This window comes from Pteronotus mesoamericanus, unplaced genomic scaffold (assembly GCF_021234165.1).
Source record: "Pteronotus mesoamericanus isolate MK-2021 breed Mesoamerican mustached bat unplaced genomic scaffold, CSHL_Meso_final scaffold_408, whole genome shotgun sequence".
Taxonomy (NCBI): domain Eukaryota; kingdom Metazoa; phylum Chordata; class Mammalia; order Chiroptera; family Mormoopidae; genus Pteronotus; species Pteronotus mesoamericanus.
The window spans coordinates 6,610,967-6,631,490 of NW_026555315.1; the positions used below are offsets into that span (position 1 = coordinate 6,610,967).

At 51.5% G+C, this 20,524-nt stretch overlaps 1 protein-coding gene across 1 annotated transcript in view; it reads right to left on the reverse strand.

Annotated features, from left to right (window-relative positions):
- Positions 1-18: 18 nt before the first annotated feature.
- Positions 19-20,524, reverse strand: part of NMT1 (N-myristoyltransferase 1) — a 30,876-nt gene continuing 10,370 nt past the window's right edge. Inside the window, exons 2-12 of the mRNA XM_054593162.1 lie at positions 16,936-17,044; positions 13,561-13,705; positions 8,788-8,906; positions 8,183-8,274; positions 7,217-7,333; positions 6,346-6,516; positions 5,368-5,476; positions 2,959-3,129; positions 2,171-2,338; positions 992-1,129; positions 19-383 (exon numbers count right to left, since the gene is read on the reverse strand). Of these exons, the coding sequence (XP_054449137.1) occupies positions 363-383; positions 992-1,129; positions 2,171-2,338; positions 2,959-3,129; positions 5,368-5,476; positions 6,346-6,516; positions 7,217-7,333; positions 8,183-8,274; positions 8,788-8,906; positions 13,561-13,705; positions 16,936-17,044 (1,360 nt within the window). The 3' untranslated portion in view covers positions 19-362. The remainder of the gene's footprint in view (positions 384-991; positions 1,130-2,170; positions 2,339-2,958; positions 3,130-5,367; positions 5,477-6,345; positions 6,517-7,216; positions 7,334-8,182; positions 8,275-8,787; positions 8,907-13,560; positions 13,706-16,935; positions 17,045-20,524) is intronic.

Genomic DNA, 20,524 nt, shown 5'->3' on the forward strand with positions numbered 1-20,524 from the left:
TGAAAGATATTTAAAATATTTATATATATATAATATATATATTTTTATTATTCACCCGTTAACTCCATAATATGCCAATCACGAGCTAGTTTTCAGCAGTTACATTCCCTTGATCACGGCTGCATAAGGATGTGATTAACTGGAAAACAGGGAGACCAGAGACACGGCCAGAGGTGACATCACGCAGCCTACGCCATCACAATACAATTGTCAAATTCAGTGGCTGTTTGGTAAAGCCGGTTCGCTTCTGTTCCCTTTGCCAGGGATTCTCATGTTTGTGAAAAGTGGACCAACAAGTGGTAGGGTTCCATTTCCTGGTTTGAATTCTCAGTGGCTTTATCCAGAATCTCACTGGCAACTGGTTACTGTAACACCAGCCCAACCTAGGAGAGCCAACGGGGAGAGGCAGAGTTGAGTGACGGAAGTCCGAGGCCTCTCCCGATTCCCCACTCAGACCTGAGGTGCCAAACAACAGCCCACGACTGCCGCCGGGCCACGTGAGCAGATGCACAGTGGGCCAAGGCTCACGCTCACCCTCCGCTCCAGGCTTCACGCATTTATCACGTCCTTTCTGGAGAGCAACTGCCAGCATCTCGAGCACACCAGTCGCCGGCCGGCCCCCCCAGCGGTCACTCACTCTTGTAACTGCTGACCACGCCCACAGCCGCGGGCTGCCCTCTGGAGCAGGTGGAGGAAGGGCTGAGGAGGGTCGTGCTGGGAGGCAGGCAGCAGCCCAGCAGAGGGAAAAGTCTTCAACCCTAAACTTTCTGGCTAATGGTGGGCAACTCGGCTCACATGGCTCTGGGTGGCTCTGGAGCCCATCCCCTCTGCCGCCCTCATACCAGCTGCTAAAAGGGCACCCTGACCCTGCTGGTCCGGCCGTCAGAGGGAGGGGACTTTTCAGGGGGCCAAACCCAGTTAACCAGGGCCCAGACCGACGCGGGATCGCTGCCCCACAGCTCCCTGGCCAAGCGGCCTGCGGCTTACGCACCTTCTCCGCCCCCATGCTGGGGCACTTCCAGTTGTAAAGATAATACTGCAGGTTGCCGTCCCCGATGCCGAACTTGAGCTTCTCCAGGAAGGTTTTGTTCTCCATGAGATCCAGTGCATTGAACACGTCAAACCCTTTCTGCACAACAGCAGGGAGCACAGAGAACCCATGAAGAGAGGTAAACGCCACCTCGCCTCCCTGCCCTTCCGATCTCGTCAACTGTTCTACAGGCGGCCATGGGCGCACTCTTCCTGCTGAAGCCCCAGCTGCTTCCATGCTCACCCCCATCTCCAGCCAGGGCCCACTCGCTAGTGGGGGCTCCCAGGCCACTCTGCGGCCACCCTGCCTGGCCTCTCCTCAGTGTCCCTCCAAGCACACTGGTGCACTCGGCGTCCAGGCCACTGCTCCTGCTGTTCCTTGCTGACTCTCCCTGAAACACTCTAGTAACCTCCAGAGTCTTCTCTGCAGACCAAGCCCGGCACCCCTTTCTTGGAGAAGCTGCTCCTGTCAGCACTTGCGTTGCTCCCTCGCTCCCTGGACACCCTGGCTCTCAGGCCTTCGGTGCACACCCTGTGATTTCATGGCACTTGACACGCTGCTTTGAGGCTGTGGTGAAGCCACTTCCTGTATCTTACCACCTCGACCTGAAGCGCTCCCAGGGCAGGGACTGGAGCGCCCACTGCCCAGCTGGCTCGCCGTGGGCTGGGCTCACTACAGGCAGGACCCACAGCGGAGAACTGACTGAAGATGACCTCACGGTGTGAGAAGCCTGGACCCCTCCCCCCATGCTCTACAGTCAGCAGCTCCATGACTCACCACGACAGAGACCAATCTCCCCATTCCCACGCTGGGGAAGACGTAAGGAGAACCCCTTTCCTGCCCGAGCAGGCCTGGCTATTCAGGCTCCTTGGCAGCGCCTCCCGTGAGAACGAAACTCACTGAAATAAATCAGGAGGAGTTCAATGCCTTCACTTCACGTGGATGCTCCTTGCTCCCTCCTAGTTTCTCGCTGCCGAGAACGGCTGGGTCCTCCCTGAGGGGAGCAGGAGGGCCTGGAAGGCTCACAGCCCCCAGCCCACGGCAGCTGCCTCCCTGAGCTGTGCTCACCGCCATTCCACTGCCCCTGCCCCTGCCCCTGCCCCGCGGGCTTCCAGCCCCTCCCTCCACTCTGCTCCTCACCGTTTTGGCGAGAACAAGGGCGTCACTCATGAGGTCTAGAAGAGGGGTCTGGGTGTGAACGTTGTAGAAAGAATAAGCAGCCTTTAGACTCTTGTGGGTTGGATGGTTCATGATGGTCGAGGGAAGCGTATAAAAGCTCAGGAAGTCTGTCACCTCACCGTTTGCGTTCTGAAGCAAAGACAATAAAAGGAAGCAATGTCACACATGCACAGGGACCCTGCAGTCTGGGAACAAAATATTCCCTCTTGCCCCCACACCACCCACAGGTGCCCCGCTAAAAGAATGGGTGGAAACTGAAACAGGATATGCAGGGAGGAGAAAATACACTGGCCGGGGCACTTGAGGACAGAGCCAGGAGGAAAATCCAGGCCAGGCTGTGGGCTTAATCCGCCAGCTTTCTTTCCTGACCTGCACATTGCCGGGCACACCTTGCAGTTCACATTCCCTCAAATTGTCCCAAATGCTTGGCCGGCACCACCTCAAGCTGGGAGGGGCAGGGGCTGCAGGCTTACTTGGCTAAGAGGGGCTCTGTTCTCTTGGTCACCAATGGGGATGAGGGGTGGGGGGAGGGAGAAGGGCTCACACCAAGTCCAGAGGGTATCATTTTAGCGAATGCAAACTACAACTTCCTGTCTTTAGGGAGGACCAAGCATGGATGGTCAAGGAAGTCCAGGTGCCAACACTCCTGCCTATTGGTTCTTTAGTCCTGGAGCCTAGGAAGCCCAGGCACGGAAGGAGGCTGCCTTGCTGTGACCGGTCAGAGGTCCAGACCACCCCTCCCCACTCACCTCCACCACAAAAGTGTCGATGATGTTCTCCTGGGGGTAGAACCAGTGCTCCACCTCGTCTTGGCTCATGACTGGCGTGAGGTGGAACTGCTTCAGGTACCTGGTGAGGAGCTGGTGCACTACTGGAATGTCCTTTTTCTCCATTGGTCGCAGTCCGGGTGTCTTGGGAGACTGGAAGGAAGGCAAAGACAGTATCAGATGTGCTGCTGATTGTGAGCATCTTGGATCCTCTCAGGTCCTATAAGCACCAAAAACTTCACGCTGTCCCCTTTCCCACCTGACCCTAGATCTACCCACCCAGCCCTCAAAACTGACCCCTCGGTCACCCTGGGGGGTGACCCTCTCCCCCGTCCACATGCACCAGGCACAAGGCCTGCTGCTCCACTGTCTTTTGGCCCTTTCCATCCTAGTTAATGCTGCTGTTTCAACCTCTTATTCTCATGGCTTATGCCGTCTTCCTAGGAAACCCACACCACAGCCCTCCCGCGCCAAACTCTTCAACACAGAGCACAGGACCTTCCACCCCTGGACCGGCTGGCTGTTCTTGCTGCGCTTTCTGTCCCTCTGGTCCAGGGGTTCTCAACAGGGGCAGTTGTGCCCCCACAACCCCCCAGGGAACATCCGATAATACTAGAAGACATTTTTGGTTGTCACAAAATGTGCTACTGGCATCTAATGGGTAGAAGCCAGGGATGCTGTTACAACAGCCAATGTGCCCAGGGCAGTCCCTAGGACAAAGGATTACCCGGCCCAAAATGTGAATGGTGCCAGGATGGAGACAAACCCCCGACTACCCGGGGGACGTGCTGGGCAGGCCCAGCCCAGTGCTGCTCCTGGGCTTTGCGAAGCCTTTCTCGGCTCCTCTTCGCTGAGCCCTTATGCCCTCCTCCCACGGAGAGGCAGCTGGCCTCAGCCGCACTGGTCCCTCTCAAGGCTCAGAGCCTCTCACAGACAGGCCCGGCCGCAGGCCCTGCGCAGCCCCCGGGCCCGGCAGATCTGCACGGGGCGCTCGCTTTGTCCACGCGGACACCGCTGCGCGAGCAGTCCCCCAACAGAACACTCATGCAGGTTAAACTCAGGAGAAAAGCACCGGACTCCTGGAATTTAATCTCAAACCAGAATCCCACCCCGCAACTGCTTTTTCTTAAGGAACGCTTCAGTGGAGCAGAGCTGTGTGAGGCTCTGAGGTGAATGCTGGGGCTGGGAGAACATCCCCAAAGACTCACTCTGCAAAGTGGGGCAGCCAAGTCTGCAAACAGGGGAGCTACAGCCTTTACACCTCAGTCACTGCCTGATGTAACTGCTTCTCGGCACAGGAAATGCTTTCCAAACAGCAGCTCGAGGACCTCTCGCTGCCAAAATTCCTTGCTAATCCTGATGTCTCTAGGGAACACTTCCTGACTGTTGCTACACGGCAGCTCCCACAATGCCACCTCAGTCCTGGACTGAAAATGCAGCCGTGCCAGGGCTCTTCGCCCACGGGCGCAGACACGCAGAGACACCCTCTGGGTGCTACGCACCTTAGGAACGCTCTGCCCGCCCGGGAATCAGGGCAACACTGTCGTAACAACAGAAAGAAGACACCCAACTTGGCCCCTCGAGTCTGTTTTTACTGGGGCTGTGTCTAACTGTGCTGCAGCGATCCCTCAAAATGGGACCCTAATGACCCCAGTCTACGGGTGGATTAGCTCAATCCTGGAGGGACAGGTCCAGCTGGGGGGCTGATGAGTCCAGCGGGGCAGCCCTCTGACAAGCAGGCACCCAGTACCCGAGCAGCACCGCCTGCAAGAGCTCTGAGGGAGGGAAGTGACCTGGATCCATTAGGACCTGGAAGCCAGGCATCTGGGGAACGTGGAACATTTGTTTTGTTGGGAAACTAGGCAAATTGAGGCCCAGAATAGAAACCAGCTCACTCCAGGCAGACCAGCTCTTCAACGGCGAAGTCGGGGTGGGGGTACTGGAGTTGGAAACCTGGGCTTCCCTCACACGCCCAGGCCATCCGTCCTTCGCCTGCCGTGGCAGAGGGGGCAGCAGAAGCCCTAGGACTCATTTACACTGGGCTCGGGCAGGTACTGCTGTTCAGTGAGTGGACTCTTCTTACTATTAAAGCTCACTTAGACTATGAGTACAGAAAAGAGGTGTCCTCTGGGCCTATCAACAGATGACGGGAAAGCTCGCCCAGGTGCAGGCGCAGGCGCAGACGCAGGAGAATGGAGAAAGTCAAACTAAAATAAAACCCTTGCTAAAAGCAATAGAAACAATGGAAATGGAAAGTCTAGGAACCTGGAAACTATGGGCTGAGTCAGTTTTCTGTCCCCCGCTCCACTCAAAGCGGCACGCCTTCCCTGCCGAGGACAGGCACAGCCGCCCCCCCCCCCCCCCCCCCAATGGCCCTGGAGCACCACTGGCCTCTGGCAGGCGGTAGAGCTTCATGGTGCGCTGCATGGTCATGTTTCTGCTCAGGTGGGAGAACTTCACTTCAATCAGCTTCCGTGGGTTCAGGGACCGATGCCAGTACCTGTGGGGACACGAATGTACTGTCCTCAGAGGATTCTGGTAAGTGCCATTAAGAGGACGATGGAGATTCCCAGATGGCCAGCAGGTGGCATGAGTGGCACAGTCTCCTGAGCCAGTGGCAGCGCCAGCCTTTCGACCCCCACCATGCCCCCCACCCCCCGCCATGAATGCAGAGCTGCCAGAGCCCTTCCTGGATTTTCTCTCTCCCTATTTTTATTTCTCAATTTCAAAAGCAACTCCTGTTACAGCAGTTGTCTGGGAAGGGCACTCCCCACTCCTAGAATCAAGTCAGTGGAAAAGAGGCACAGTTCTCTTAAGTGTTCACCCTCCTTCTCCCTCCTCCACGGCATCTGCCTGGTGGTTTTACTTTTGAAGTTCTTGAGGTACAGACTGTGATTGTTTCAAACAGCTTTCTGAGTCAGAAACACAGGGATCCACTGTGTCAGGTCACACAGGGATCAGACATGCTCTCTTTGGCCCACACAATACTAAACAAAATTAAGCCAACCATTTAAAACTTTCGCACATTTACCATAAAAATCCAGATTTGGGCTCATCCTTAAACACTAAAACAAAACCCTGGCAGTTCGACCCCTTATTTCCAAGTGGCAGGAACGAAGGGGCTGGACTGGCCAGCTCCTTTGCACAGGGCACACACTTCCCGGGCTGCGGTCCCTACAAACCTCTCCACTCCTGCACGCTGCCTTCCTGGCTCCTGAGGGAGCCCACAACCTCCTTCTCAGAGACCGGAGCAGCGAGCAGCTCTCAGGCGAGCTCTGGGCGGGGCAGAGCGGTGACCAACAGTGACACCGCTCCTCAGTGACGGGGACAGGCTAGCACTTCCAGGGCCACGCAGGAGGAGACTGTTACCTGCAGGTGCCGACAGGCTTCGGTAACACCACTCCGGCCGTGTAGACAGCTTGGAAAATGCCCTCCAGGTGGACCCGCCGGGTGATCTCGCGGATCAGGACCGGAGCCACCCTCTTGGAGCGCAGCTTCTTGTGGACACACAGGAAGTTAATCTCCACCATTTTTTTCTCCCTGAAGAGGGAGAAAAAAAGTGACAAGGCCTTTAACAGTCAAGGCAAGCCCTCCAAGCACGTGGCCCCTTCCCGCTGCTCCACCGCCAGGCAGCAGCACTGGCCCCTCAGCACGGACTCCACCCCTAAAGGTTGAGTGGGGCTGAAGCAAACTGCCTACTTGAAGGCACTGCCAGCATCTCCCTGATGAGCCCACTGGGACAGGCTGGGGGAGTCTGGCCTTTAGCGGACAGGGAAACTCACAAGGCAAGGGTTATTCTAGGATTTGCACAGGTTCTGACACCACCAAGAACCCACAGTCTGTAGACCCAGAAGCTGCGGCAGGCGGTTCTGAGGTTTCCAGGGAGAGCGAAGACCTCCCAGGCCCCGTGACTATCTGATCGAGAGTGGCACTGGCTCCGCTGTTGCTCGAGCGCACCGACATGTGATTGGTGCGAGCGCAAACACCGAGCTCCCGGTTCAGGCAGTGGGCTGGCCCTCAGGGTGGCCCTGTTCCAGCCCAGGCCAGGGAGTCGGCAACAATTCGGAGTGAAAACAGGTGGGTCTTACTATGACTTTCTACTCCCAGGGCCTGAGTTCCCTCCCTTCACGGGACCTTCCCTCTGCCTTTTGAGGAAGGTTTGGGGCCTGTTTTCTCTCCCGTCCCTCCCAGGCCGAGGATGGTGGGGACGCAGGCGTGGGGAGATGGTGCCGGCGCTTACGTGTCGTAGATGTGGATGTTTGCTGGGATGGCGCTGATGAACCCGACCAGTTTCCTACTTGAGACCACTCGAACCCCACAGTGCCACTGGGGGAGCCAGCCAGGCGGCCGGAGAGCCCTGGAAGAGACAGGAGCTGCCGCTGCAGTGCTGCTTGCTGGTGGCGCAGGGCAGCTGAGTGTGGTTCTAACCTCCTGCTCCCACCTCCTGGGGGTTAGCCCTTAAATTCGCTTGAGGGGCAAGCCCTCCTAGACACAAATGGAATGGGGCCACAGCCGTTTCTTGCTGCCCAGCCCTCGTGGCCTGCTTACCCACCCAATCCAAGACTGTCGTACTGAGGTTTTACACCCAACCAATTTCTTTACGCTCACTCACTCTGATAGCTTAAGCCAGAGGTCAGGCCTCCTCGGCTCTGAGTCCCAGGGTCCTGTGGGTGGAGCCAGTACGCCCTCAGGCCCTGTCACTCCCCTCCTCACTCCCCTCCTCCTGCTTCCCGTCCTGCTTTTCCCTCCTCCATCAGGCAGCCCCTCCGCATTTCAGCCTCATGCCTCCACCTTCCTGGACACTGAGTGTGGCCCAGGACGATGGATGGCTGAGCCAGGCGAGGCCACCTCCACGCAACCGAACATACTCAGGGGCTGCATACAAGATGGCTTTTCTCTTTTAATTAAAAAAAAGTCTCAGTAGCTTTCCTCTCTTCTTCCCTTCTTACATAAGGCCACCATCCAACAGATGATGTTTTCTCCTGGGTACAATTCCACAAAGTCTCCCTCACCCAGTCATTCTGTCTCAGATAAGGTTTCTATTCTAAGTTCCACTGGGAGCAAGCCTCCTTCAGTTGCAAGAACTCAGAAATTACACTCTGACTTGCCATCCAAAGGCTAGCTCAGCGGGGATAAAGACTCTGATGCCCTGTGGAGACTCCTCTCTGCCTCGGCGGAGAACCACAAGAAAGCCCTTGCAACTTACCATAAAAGAAATTCTGGGGAATAATCAAATCGAAACATGTTGTCATCATCTTCCACATAATTCTCATTCAGGAGGGTGTATAATTCTTTTAGCTGTAGAGAAACAGGTGCTGCCTTAGAGGTATTCTGCCAGATGGGGCCAACCCTAATGCCCTGGGGCTCCAAGTTTGCAGAAGGACAAAGCAAACTACCAAAAACTATGTTTAATCTCATGAATCCTTTCCATCCCAGGCATGGCAGGACTCTTTTGGAATGAGCACCCTACTTGTAACAGAAAGCTGAGCCACCAAGGGGGAGAATGGCAGACTTAAGTACAAAAAGTGGCAGACGACCAAGAATGTCATCCAACTAACCAACCACTCCCTCACTGAGACACGGAACGAATGGATGGACGGGCAAGAAAAAAGGAGCAGGAAGAAGGGACATCCATCTCGAGGCGCTACTGAGAGGAGCCAAGTGCTGTGCCTGCGAGGCCCTGGGCCGGCCCCAGAGGCGATCGCTGGGGGTCGGCTCAGCTCTGAGACAGTCCTTGACGAGGGCCTGAGGGGGCTGCTCCTGCGCGACTGCGGGGCTCCTGGTGGGAGGGGCCTGCCCGGGCCTACTCACCACACCACGGTCCCCCAGGTCCAAGGCGTCCCAGGTGAAGCCCTGGGGCAGGGTGTAGGGCTCCTGGCGGATGTTGTCTTTGTCAGGCTCCACGGGGCCATGGGTGTTGACCACTTCTCCTGAAGAAGAGCACGGCCATGAGCCTCGCCCCTGTCCCCCAGGGAGTGAAGGGGCTCAGCTCCAAAACCAATCAGAACAAATCCCTCCTGCCCCAGGAGCCCCCCCCGCCCCCCGCTAAAGAACACTCTGTGCTTGGCAACTGCAGACCATCTCTCCAGCTACCCTTGGCCCCTAACTGAGGGCCAATTCATGGCAAAGCCGCAGAACAATCCCTGGGATCTAAGGTGGTTGATTTTTTGGAAATCCTGTTACGTCTCCCTCTGGTTACGGAATGACAATTGACTAACTTGGCTTCCTGCCTCCTGCTGGTGCAAAGAGTGCTGCCATGGCCCCGGCCCGGCGAACTGGCCGGATTTATAAGGAGTTGCAACAAGGATGCCTTTGTGTCAGCAGCAACAACAATGTCCTGGGCCCATTCTGGAACCAGATGATGGCATCTAGGCGCCAGCCTGGGTCCTGGCCCGGCCAGCCTCGGCCTTCAGCAATGCGGGCCAGCGAAGTGCTGCTGCCAACGTGGGCCTCGGGGCTCACGGAGTCCTGCGAACGCATTTCGGCCGAATCCCTGAGTCCACACGGTGCCGCCAGGAAGTTGGGCTCTGACACCATGTCCCCGCCCGGGACCAATACCACTCTTCCGTGGAGCGCATGGGGAGTCCTTGGGGTGCTCAGAAGACACAGCCCCAACTCCCACTCACGGCCCAATCAGATTCATTTGATAAATGCTGGACAAATCACCCACTTAATTTTGGCCACAGGAGTTACTTAGTTTCTACTACCCAGAGCTCACTCATGTTCACACTCGGAAGAATGCAATGTTTAGCACATTTTGAAAACTGAGTCTCCAAAAAGGACCCCATCAGTATAATCTTTGCTCCTAATATAGGACACCGTATACACCAGACACTGAATTCAGGCTTTTACTGACTTCAGACTCCTGGCCCACATACACCATTCTGATGTGTAACAGGCAGCTCGAGACCCTCCCAGTAACAGAGCTGCGGGGCAGATGAGGTAGGAATGGCAACCTGAGGCTGTGAGCTGAGGACAGGGCCACCAGCACTAATCACCTAACTCTCTTTCACTCAGCATCTACTGGTCCCCAAGATACATCAGACACCGCGCACTAGAATACAGCCAGGAAAAGACAAGGTCCTCAGCTCCACAAGATATACCCTCTTCTGAGGAAATATTCAAGAAATGAGGCTTTACCAATACGCTAAGCATCACAAACTGGAAACTACAGGCAGCGATGGGGATACACAGCAAGGAAGCAGCTGGCTACCTATTTACAGTCTGGTTGCCCAAAAGGTTTGCTTGGGAGAGAGGTGGTATTTTCTTCCTTAGTTTATAAACTGACCTTTTAATTTACTCATAAATCAAATTAGTTTAATATGAGTCAATCCACTGCCAATTCACTGCCTTGTAAAATTTTTTGAGCCTACAGAGCCAAGGGCTGGACCCTTGGGAAGGACCAAGGATTTCTACTCCCACCTTACGTAGGTGCTTAATCTAATCTAATCTAATCTAAATCTAATTTAAATGTTCCCAGTTTCCTGTTGAACTTTTACCTTTCCCAAAATACATTTAACTTAAGAATCTTTTGTTATTATTTTCCTAAGTGATTTCCATGGACAAGATAGGAGTGTCTCCCGCACTGTACAGTCACCCACCACTGACAGCCAAGGATGCACTCTGAGAAGTGTGTCCTTAGGTGAGTGTCTCATCAAACAAACAGCACAGAGTGCAGACCTAGGTGGTCTAACCGGCTCCCTCCCTAGGCTCTACTGCACAGCCTGCCGTTCCAAGAGACAGCCTGTATAGCACGTTACTGCACAAAACAGCAAGACATCATATCGGGTGCAACAGAGAATGATGGAACCCAGAGCTGTACACGCTGGATGTGTAAAGCTGCTGTCAGCGTAACACGCATACTATTCTAGAGCAAGCCATTTTTTAAAAATAGAACATACTCTAAAATAACCATAAACAGTATAGTGAATACAGAAGTCAGTAACAGTTATTTATCATCAAGTATTACATACTATACATAACCACGTGCCCTATGCTTTAATACAACTGGCAGTGCAGGCTTGTTTACACCTGCGTCACCACAAACACAGGAGCAATGCACTGTGCTACTATGTCACTAGGGGACAGGAATTTTTTCAGGTCCATTATAATCTTATGGACCCACCACTGTATATGTGGTCTGCTGTTGATTAAAATATTATGCAATGCACAACTGTATTACAATAATCTCAAGGCCAACTCTCTTCATTAAGGCTGGTTACCAGGACCTACATGCAACACACACTTCCATTCCCCTTCGCCACGTGTTCATGGACTCTGAGAGTGCGCCAGTTCTCTGGCAAGAGCTGGTAAATGAAATGGACACAAGTGGCTTTTTAAAAGTAAAGTGACATGATCTGAAAAGGGAGACAAAAATTTTACTTGGGAGCACACAGAACTGTTATACAACCTAAAACACTAGCTGTTTAGAAAGCCTTTAAATAGGGAATGTAGGATGATTTTAAACTTCTAAAGAATTCTCAGTCTCCTTAGCAGAATACAATCTAATTATAACTTTCCCAACAAGGTAGGAGTACTGAAAACATGGTTCACTGATATGCCTGAATTTTAAAATCATTAGCCCCATTTAAATGGAAAATACAAAGCAGGAAGCTGGGAATCTCACTTCCCTAACGGTACTCAGAAGCAGAATGAGGGTGGCACCTCAGCCACGCAGACCAGCTGACGCCCGAAATGTGGTACTCCCTGCGGGCTGTGAAGCAAAGCAGCCCTGCATTTGCCTTGATTGGCTGTGGACCTCAAAGGCAGACCGATCAGATGCTCAGAGCGACTGCGCTCCTGCAGCTCACGCTGCACAGATGGCGCGTGCAGAGGCAACAGCGCTGAGCACCGCTGCACCTTCCTGAGCGTGCCAGGGCCCCTGTGAGCAACTGTGCGGCTTTCTCATGAGCTTTCTGAAAACAAAAACTGCAGAAAACTGCAGCGTTTTCTGTAAGTAGAGACGGAGAAACTGAGGCAAAGAACAAAGGATAACCAGACTGAGGAGGAACAGAAGCCCATTACCTAATTCACCCATCCCCAGGTCCCATTGTCTTTGAAAAAATGGGGCTACTACCCACTTGCAAACTCCTAATGAAAAACAGAATCAAACCAAAATCACAGGCCCCTTCTGACAACTGGGCTAAGATGTCTGGGAGTCACCACAGAATGCCCCTCCATGCATTTCACTCAGAGGCAGGGCCTGTGGCTCTGCGTTCTTCCTGCTCCCTGTAAAGAGATGGAGGGATCACTGGGATCGGCTACTAGTAATGCCCTAGGAATGGCATTAGTGACCCAAAGCCTTGCTGGAGGACTTCGCCAGTGGGCCTGGGACCTAGGTGATCAGGGCAGCCTGACAGACAAGGTCGATGGGTTGGGACAGGGTTCTGGAATAGTGCCTGCTTGCTGATTCAAGGCTCACAAGGATCCAGGCAGTGTTTTGCCTGTAGGGGGCGTACCTCATCTTATTTCTGGATTGTGACTAAGAACTGCATCACTCTAGAGCAGACCTTCTGAAACTTTCAAAGTGGACACAAATCCCCTGCATGTTCTGACTCAAAAGATCTGGAGCAGGGCCTAAGATTCTGCATTTCTACAAGCTCTTAAGCAATGCCACCCTGCCGGTCTGAGAACCACACCTGAGTAGCAAGGCTCTGTGCTGCACACGCCCCACCTCCGGAGATGAATCTCCTTGGGCACAGCTGCCCCTCACCAGTCTTTGGCCCCGCCTGGCCCGCTCCCGCCCTCCCCCAAAGACAGGCAAGTCACACCCCGTTTCTGGAGGGTGGCAGAAACATGTACATCCTGAAGGTCGTTCACATTTGGGGCTGGAAAACCGGTTTCTGTCACCATACTTACTTTCCCGATCACATAGTAAACAGGAGCTGGGCCAGCAGCGGGCCCAGAACCACGATGCAACGGCACCAGAAACTGTCGGCAGCGACCCTCTGGCGGCAGCCAGCAGGGTTAGCTGGGGCTTGGCCTCAGCGGGCGCCTCTGACTCTGCTGTGTCCAGTCTCTTCTGGAATTCTTTTAGGTTTTTTGCCTGTCCACCCTTTAAGAGTTCATTATAGCTTTCTTAAGGAGTGCCAACCAAACCTATACATGGTATTCCAGGTGCTGAATCATCACTGTTAAGCAAAATGTCAAATTACTTTGTCTTTAGTAAGTGTGCATTGGCTAAAGACCATGGGAAGGCACTGGGGACTTGGCCATTCCAGGCTCAAACATCTGCCCAGATAAACAAGGTGGTCTCTTTATAGGGTCTATGTGAAATGATGGACCCCCAGGCAGACATTCCCGCTCGTCGTGTGCCGATGAGTTGTTTTTCTTCGTAGGTTTATGCTCAGTGATGATGGACTGAAAGAACCATTAATTGTTCACAGTGTGTGCTACTGTGCAAAGGTAAGGTCCCTGAACAACAGCCTTTCCTACACTGCACTTTCAAGACTATCCTTTAAAAATCACCACCAAGGCACTCCAGGGCTCTCCTGTCCTCCCCCACAGATTCAGCGTGGCCCCTTAGCACAGTTAAGGCACATGCCTTGCCCCCGCCCTCAACTGGGGAGGAGAGCTCATACATACCCAGTTTGGGGACAGGCTGCGTGTCCCAGAACTGGTAGCTTCTCTTGCTAGCCTCCTCCATTGTTTTGGCAGGTCCCTGGCCCACTGAAAACAGCTCAATGGCCTTCTGTATTTCCTGGATCCTCTCTGCTGGCAAAGAGTTCATCTGGACAAGACAAAGTTGGGGAGAGAAAAGGCCCATTCTGTAAATAAGCACTTTTGATTAATTACAGGGGTATGGGGTTCCTCTGTTCTAATCCCAGAGATCACATATTGCACAACTGGAGAAAGTCGTGGACAACGAGCAATATGATGCGGGTCCTTCCTGCAGGGTTTGTCCCTTTCTTGTGATGTTTGCTGGCAGAAGTAACACATGCTCAGTATAAAATCCCAAACAATGCAGAAATGTGTGATACATATAAAAAAGTAAAAAACCAACAACCCCATTCCTCAAATGTAACCCTTGTCATCAACAGTCTTAATGTGAGAAGTAGAGAGAGAAGAGGCAAATGGAATTTCAGATGTTTTTGCCTGCAGGTTCCAAGCACACAATTTCAAAAACTAGAATTGGATCATGAAGTGTTATTCTACAAACTGTTTTTCTTTAATCACTACGTCTAGGAGACCTTTCCACGTGGCTACACACACTGCCCATTCTAAGTATCACGCATGGACAATAGCATATTCGGCCAACCCCCACCAATGGGCATCTTGGTGGTTTTGTTCTTCAGTGTTACAGACGTGCTGTTATGAGCTTTCTTGGACATCTATTTTTGTTCATTTGGATACGTATTCCTGCAGGATAAAGTCTAAGAAAGGAGGCTTGCTGGGTCAACAGATATGCACATGCGAAATTATAGTAAGCGGCTATTAAACCAATGGACAGCACGTGTTTCTCCAGGCTCTTATCATTAGATTTACCAAACCTTAATCTCCACCAATCTAGGAGAAAAAATGTTGCTTTAATTTTCATTTCTTTCATTGTGAGTTTAATCATCTTTTCATACACTGACTGGACATTTATGTTTTTTGTGAACTGCCAACTCATTTCATTATTTTAAATTGACTGCTTCATGTATTATAAATATTTTCCCAGTTTACTGTTTATCTTTTGACTTTTACAGAGAAATTTAAATTTGTCAAGTTTTCTTTATTGGTTCTGGGTCTTATTCAGGCTTATGATTATAAAATAGGCATAATTTTTTCTAATACTTTACTACTGCTTTTCTTTTTCGTTTAGATTGTGAAGGAAAGGAAGGCTATAAACCAACATGTTTACATTGCTGACTCCTGGGAGGCAGGACTGTCGATTAAGAAACGTTTAAACCCGCAGAGAATTTTTTATGAGTTTATTTGAGTCAAACTGACAATTGGCGGGGAAGCAAAATCTCAATGGACTGAGAAAGCACTAGAGAGAACGGCAGTTTTGTACCTTATTTTATATAGTACAATCAAGGGAGGAAGCCTAATGGGTTGCGTGAACTCCTGGGTAATAGATGAGGAAGGTGGGAGAAAGCAAAGCGGGAAAATCTCTGGGACTGGATAAAAAGTAAAATGAAAAGACACATACGTCTTTCATGTTTGTGGGTATAGGAGAGTTAGCAACAAACAACACAGTTAACAGTGAGGGGTTTTGTGGTCTCTGCTCTGGTACGAAGAGGGATGGGATGGGGTATGGAATGACATTACCCTGACATTCCAAGGGTATGTTACCCAGATGCGTAAAAATAATAGGCAGGCTCAGTTAAGGTAAAGGCTGACCTTGTCAGGTAAGATACTGGCCCAGGATGTAACTCCCCGCCCTGGCTTGTTTTGGTTAGAGAGTTCTCATTTCAGATCATCTTATGTAGTGACTTTAGGTCTAAGTTTGTAAGGCCCATCATGCAGACTTCCCCTAAGCGTGTCAGGTTTAGTATGTGGCCTCTTTTTTGTCCACAGAATTATGAGTGATTTTTGTTTTCTTCCTCTTGTTACTTTTTTTCCCAAATTCTCTGCAATGAACTGCATCAGTCTTATAAAAAGGAAAATGGAAGAGCTATATAAATGGTATTTTGTTAAAATTTTCTAATTTCAAAGGGAACCATTTTGATACAGGCTCAAGCCCAAATCCCCCTGGAGTCATCCAAATACCCACTCCCAGACAAAAAAACAAAAGACAAACAAACAGAAGTCCTTAAGGCCAAAGCACAGCCTTGGACTAGAATTCCTGACTGAAAGACCTCGGTGAGCCACCCGCCTCGTCTTTAAAATGGGAAGACCCTCGCCTACCTCGTAGGGATACTCAAGTGCCCGGGAAGAACCTGGCCAACACTGTGGTCGATAAGGGTGGTACTTTTTTTCCATAGGGGATTTGATATTGATAAAAGTAAAAAATTACTTGAAGCTGTATCTCAGTAAGAAGACTGAAGATGGAGAATGAAGCAAAGTGCGTGTAGACTAAAGTGAGACTGATTTTCTTGTGAGGCTTACAAACCATTTGGGAGGCAATTCTAAAAGAGAAAGTATGGATAGATTTTGACCTTCCCCTAGGGCCTTCTTTAAAGAGGAAAGTACTTAACCTGAAATAAAAGGGTTTTTTTGTTTTTTGTTTTTAAATGTAGTTCTATTTACAAAAAACAATCCTTTCTCATATCTCTGGGTTTCAGGTCTGTATTAGGTCATAAACTCTGGGTAGGTCAGTGGTTCTCAGCTGGCAGAACTCAGAAACTGACTGAGAGACTCCTGGTTTTCATTACCATGACTACTTCACTTAAAGAATGCTTGCAATACATAAAGGTCTGCCTTAAAAAAAATAGGCTTCTATTCCCACAACAGAGGAGGGGACTTAAGATGGGAAAGGCTGCTCTGGCTGGTGTGGCTCAGTGGATTGAGCGCCGGCCTGTGAACCAGAGTCACTGGTTCAATTTCCAGTCAGGGCACATGCCTGGATTGCAGGCTAGGTCCCCAGTAAGGGGTGTGCGAGAGGCAACCACACAGTGCTACTTCTCTCCCTTTTTCTCCCTCCCTCACCCTCTGTCTTAAAAATAAATAAATAAAATCTTAAAAAAAAAAAGATGGAAAAGGCTAGGAATTCCAGCTTTAGGCATCAGGGGCTGGCACAAGGCCATTACTTTCTGTCTGGCAATCTGGCACCTTGTTGCGGCACCACATGCAGTGAGGTACCTGTGCATTCTCAGGGACACTGTGCTTGGGAGTCGGTGTCTAGCCTGCTGTGTCTTAAGGCATGAGAGCAGATTCTTCACCTAGATCTAGCGGGAGCAGAGGGCGACAACTCCTCCATCTTGAAGGAATACCAGTGGAGACTGTCAATCTAAATCGTCCCGTTACATTTACCCCAAAACTCCCTCATCTGAAAAATCGACTCTCAGTCACTAGAAAACAGAGTGTCCTTGTTACCTTTACAGGCTGATCCTGGGCTGAATCTGTCTCGCTGCCCTTCTCTTTCTTCTTTTTTTGTTTCTTTTTCTTCTTTTTGGCTCCAGTGTCATTGGCTGGACTCAAACCACTGTAAAACAAGTAAATACTGATGCAGGGTGTTTTTTGGTTTTTTTTTAAATCATCTGTTTTGGGCTCCACTGACAAAGAGCTTTCTGTGTGGAGCCAGGCCTTCCTTCATCAAGCCTGTTGGCTTCAGAAGCGGACTAGAGAATCCAGGTTCCCAGAAGGGGCATTTGGAGGACACCAGAAGACAGACACAGCTTCCTCCCCACTCCCATCAGCTCCCAGGGAGGGGGCGCTGTGCAAAGATAGTCTTATTTGTTTGAAAGGGCTGTTTCTATTCTTGCTTTTATATGTTTATTTTCTTCAGAGTGTCAGGATGCTGGCACCAAAGAGCAACGATAATTGTTACTATACATCCTTAGAGCCCTAAATTTAATAGGGTGACACAGTGTCCTCATACACCAGGATTGCAGGTTCTATCCTCTTCGGGGAACACACAAAGAATCAACCAATGAATGTACGAATGGGTGGAACAACAAATCGATGTTTCTCTCTCTAAAACCAATTTAAAAAAAATAAAGTCAAATAAAAGGACTGCCAAAAGTGGTCTTTGGCAAACCCTTCCCCACACCCATTCTCAGCCTCCCAATGCACTATTTTAATGAGTTTCCCAAGCTGGATATACGGCGCAAGGCAGTACTGGAAAGGGAGGAAGCAACAAGGAAAAAGGCAATTTAACATTGCTGTACTGTGTCCAGAACAGTCAAACAATCATGAAAAAAACGCCTAAATCAGGCCTGCAAGATTGAGGACACCTGTCGGCTGGTTGAGGCTGGCTATCACCGCAGGCAGAGTCCAGCTCTAGGGATCTTGGCAAAAGCGAAGCTCCCAGCCATTCCCACCACAAAGAGACTATATGAAACGTGCATGTGAGCGTAGCCGTGGTAAAGGGGACTTCCTCATGCCCTTCTCCTTCTTTGTGACATACCCAGTGAATGCAGCAAGAAGTTTCATAGCCACATTTAAGTTTCCTACCATTTTTTACTGTTTTCTGCATTATCTCTTAATGTCTTTATTGAGACTCAAATCATGTATTACCCTGTTTCTTCGACATTTTCATTTGCTTCCAAATGTTCCAATTCCTGTTGATTTTAGGATAATAGTTTTGAGTCTGGGTTTTCTTCATTTTATTGATGGATCTGAAAATCCACCTTGCAGCCTGCTTTCCTAATCACTGCTGTCATTGTTTCTGCTATGGCTAAATTGAGGGTGGCGATGTCAGTCTGCGGGTAATGACTGATACCACTCTGCCATCCTCCTTGGAATTCTCCCATTAAAAAGTCAAAATTAATCATTATCCACTGGTTTCTCATGCTGTGGGGTCCAACGTCTCATCTGGGCTCCCTCTTGGATTTTCAGGCCTTAGACCCGCTCTTATCGTGCGTTGCAGGTGCAGCGGAGACTCAGAGCCAGGAGGCCAAGGATCCAGAGGGTGAGCCCAGCAACTGTCAGCAGTGGGGAGGGAAAGGTCACAGGACCCCGGGGTGGGCATGAGGAAGAAGAAGGGCTGAAGGAGAGTCCAAACAAAAAGGGATGCTACATGGGAGTGTCTCCCAAGGAGTGGCTATGGTCCCGCACGCCAGCTGGCCCAAAGCACAAAGCTGCCTGCCCCGAGCTCTCCTGGAACTCGAGGCGGTGCTCAAGCCAGGGCGCGAGGACACGCCAACCTGAAGACCGCCCTACTCTTGCCCAGACTGCGGCTACTACTTCAGCTACCCCTCCCTCCTGGCCAACCGCGAGTGGGCTCACCGTGGGCAGCAGCCCCTCCCCTGTGACCATGGTCAGGTCCACGTCTCCCAGCACGAGTATCAGTTCCAGCAAAACTCATCCACGCAGGTAAGAAGCCCGACTCCTGCGGACCACGCGGCACTTCCGCCAGAGGCCCCTCCCATGCCCTGACCGCAAGGGGCGCTTCACTCGCCCGCTCCTCCTTGCCGCCCTCCAGCGCAGGCACACAGGCGAAAAGCCCTGCAAGCTGCCCCCACCGGGCCTCCGCGCCGCTGCCCCCAGGCGCACACAGAGGGGAGGGCCCGCCCCTGCCTGCTGTGGCCTCCGCTTTGCCTTCACCAGCACGTCCACTCTAACAGCGGCCCCTCCTGTGCGGGCCGGGGGAAGGCGCCAGCGCCAGGATGGCCTGAAGCCCCCGGGGGGACCCACCGTTCCGGCAGGAGCCCAGGCTGGCGGCAGCCCGCAGTGGAGCCTCCACGGCCAACCTCTGTTTGGGAGGCAGGGATTCCCCAGTTCACTTCCGGTAACTTTCCAGATATATATTCCAATTACATGGGGGATAGAGCTCCCGAGGTGACTGGAGTTTTCTCTGGAAAGGAAGAGGCAACATCTCTGTGCTGGGGGGTGGGGTAAGGAAAGGCAATGCTCGTTTCTGGAAAACAACGCTCTGTGTGCAGAGGTGAGGGCGCAGAGAAGGGCCTTTGGAAGGAATCGGAACGACGACCTGAGTTCTGACCCATTTCCTGAGGTTTCTGTTCCCACCTCCAAGTCCCACTTGGGGTTACTTGACAGCAAACATTTCACCTGAGGTTTCTTTCTGGATTGTTCTCTCCCTCAGAGCATTCTGGTCTCTCTCCTGTTCCTCAGAGATGGGGTCCCTTAGACGTGAAAACCTCCCAGACCGGAAGGTGCACCTTGGACCTGTCCCCACTGGGGAAGCTCATCCAAGGGCTCCGCCTTCCAGTCAGTGCACGTGAAACCTCTGGGAAGGCGACAGGCGCGGTCCCCAGCACTGCTGGCGCTCTTTGGTCTTGAAGACCTGGAGGTGGCCGTGGGGGGCAAAACGGCTTCCGGCGGGAACTCGCGGGCCCCACCTCTCTCTGCACAGCGAGCAGAAGTATTAAGCTTTATGACTTTTAATTTTTCCCAAAACTTCTATGAATCAGCGACTGAAATGGTTTTTTCTTCTTCAGGTATCTGCACGTTCTCTGGATTTTACATCTTTTGAATAAAGATATATTCGTGGGCCACAGCAGCTGGAAATATGTAACGTTAGGGACTTAAAAAAGAGTAAATTACCTGTAATTAGAGGTGCAATGAAGGCAGAGTTCCTTCAGTCTAATTTTTTCTGTGAGGGGTCAACGATTCAGAGAGACCCTTCTGACCCATTCAGATACTAGTCCTACTTTAGGAGGAGGAACTGCTGACGGAGCAGCAGGGAGGTGGGTAGGGCCAAGCACGTCTGTCTGCAGCCCGGGGGGTGCAGGGTGGCTCAAATGCCTCTTTGAACAAGCCTGCTTCTCTGAGCCTTGGGTTCCAAAGATGATTATTAACGGGCACTGGGTGTTATTTTTACTTCACCACATGGCCGCTCCTTAATTAGCAGACCTGGATTCCAGGTTCAGCTCGGCTTCCACTAGCTCAGTGACCTTAGGCATATTATTCAGCATTTCTGCACCTTAGTTTTCTCACTTGTAAAATGGAGCTAATGTCACCTTCACTGGGTTGTCTGAGATAATAATGTGAAGGCACCTAA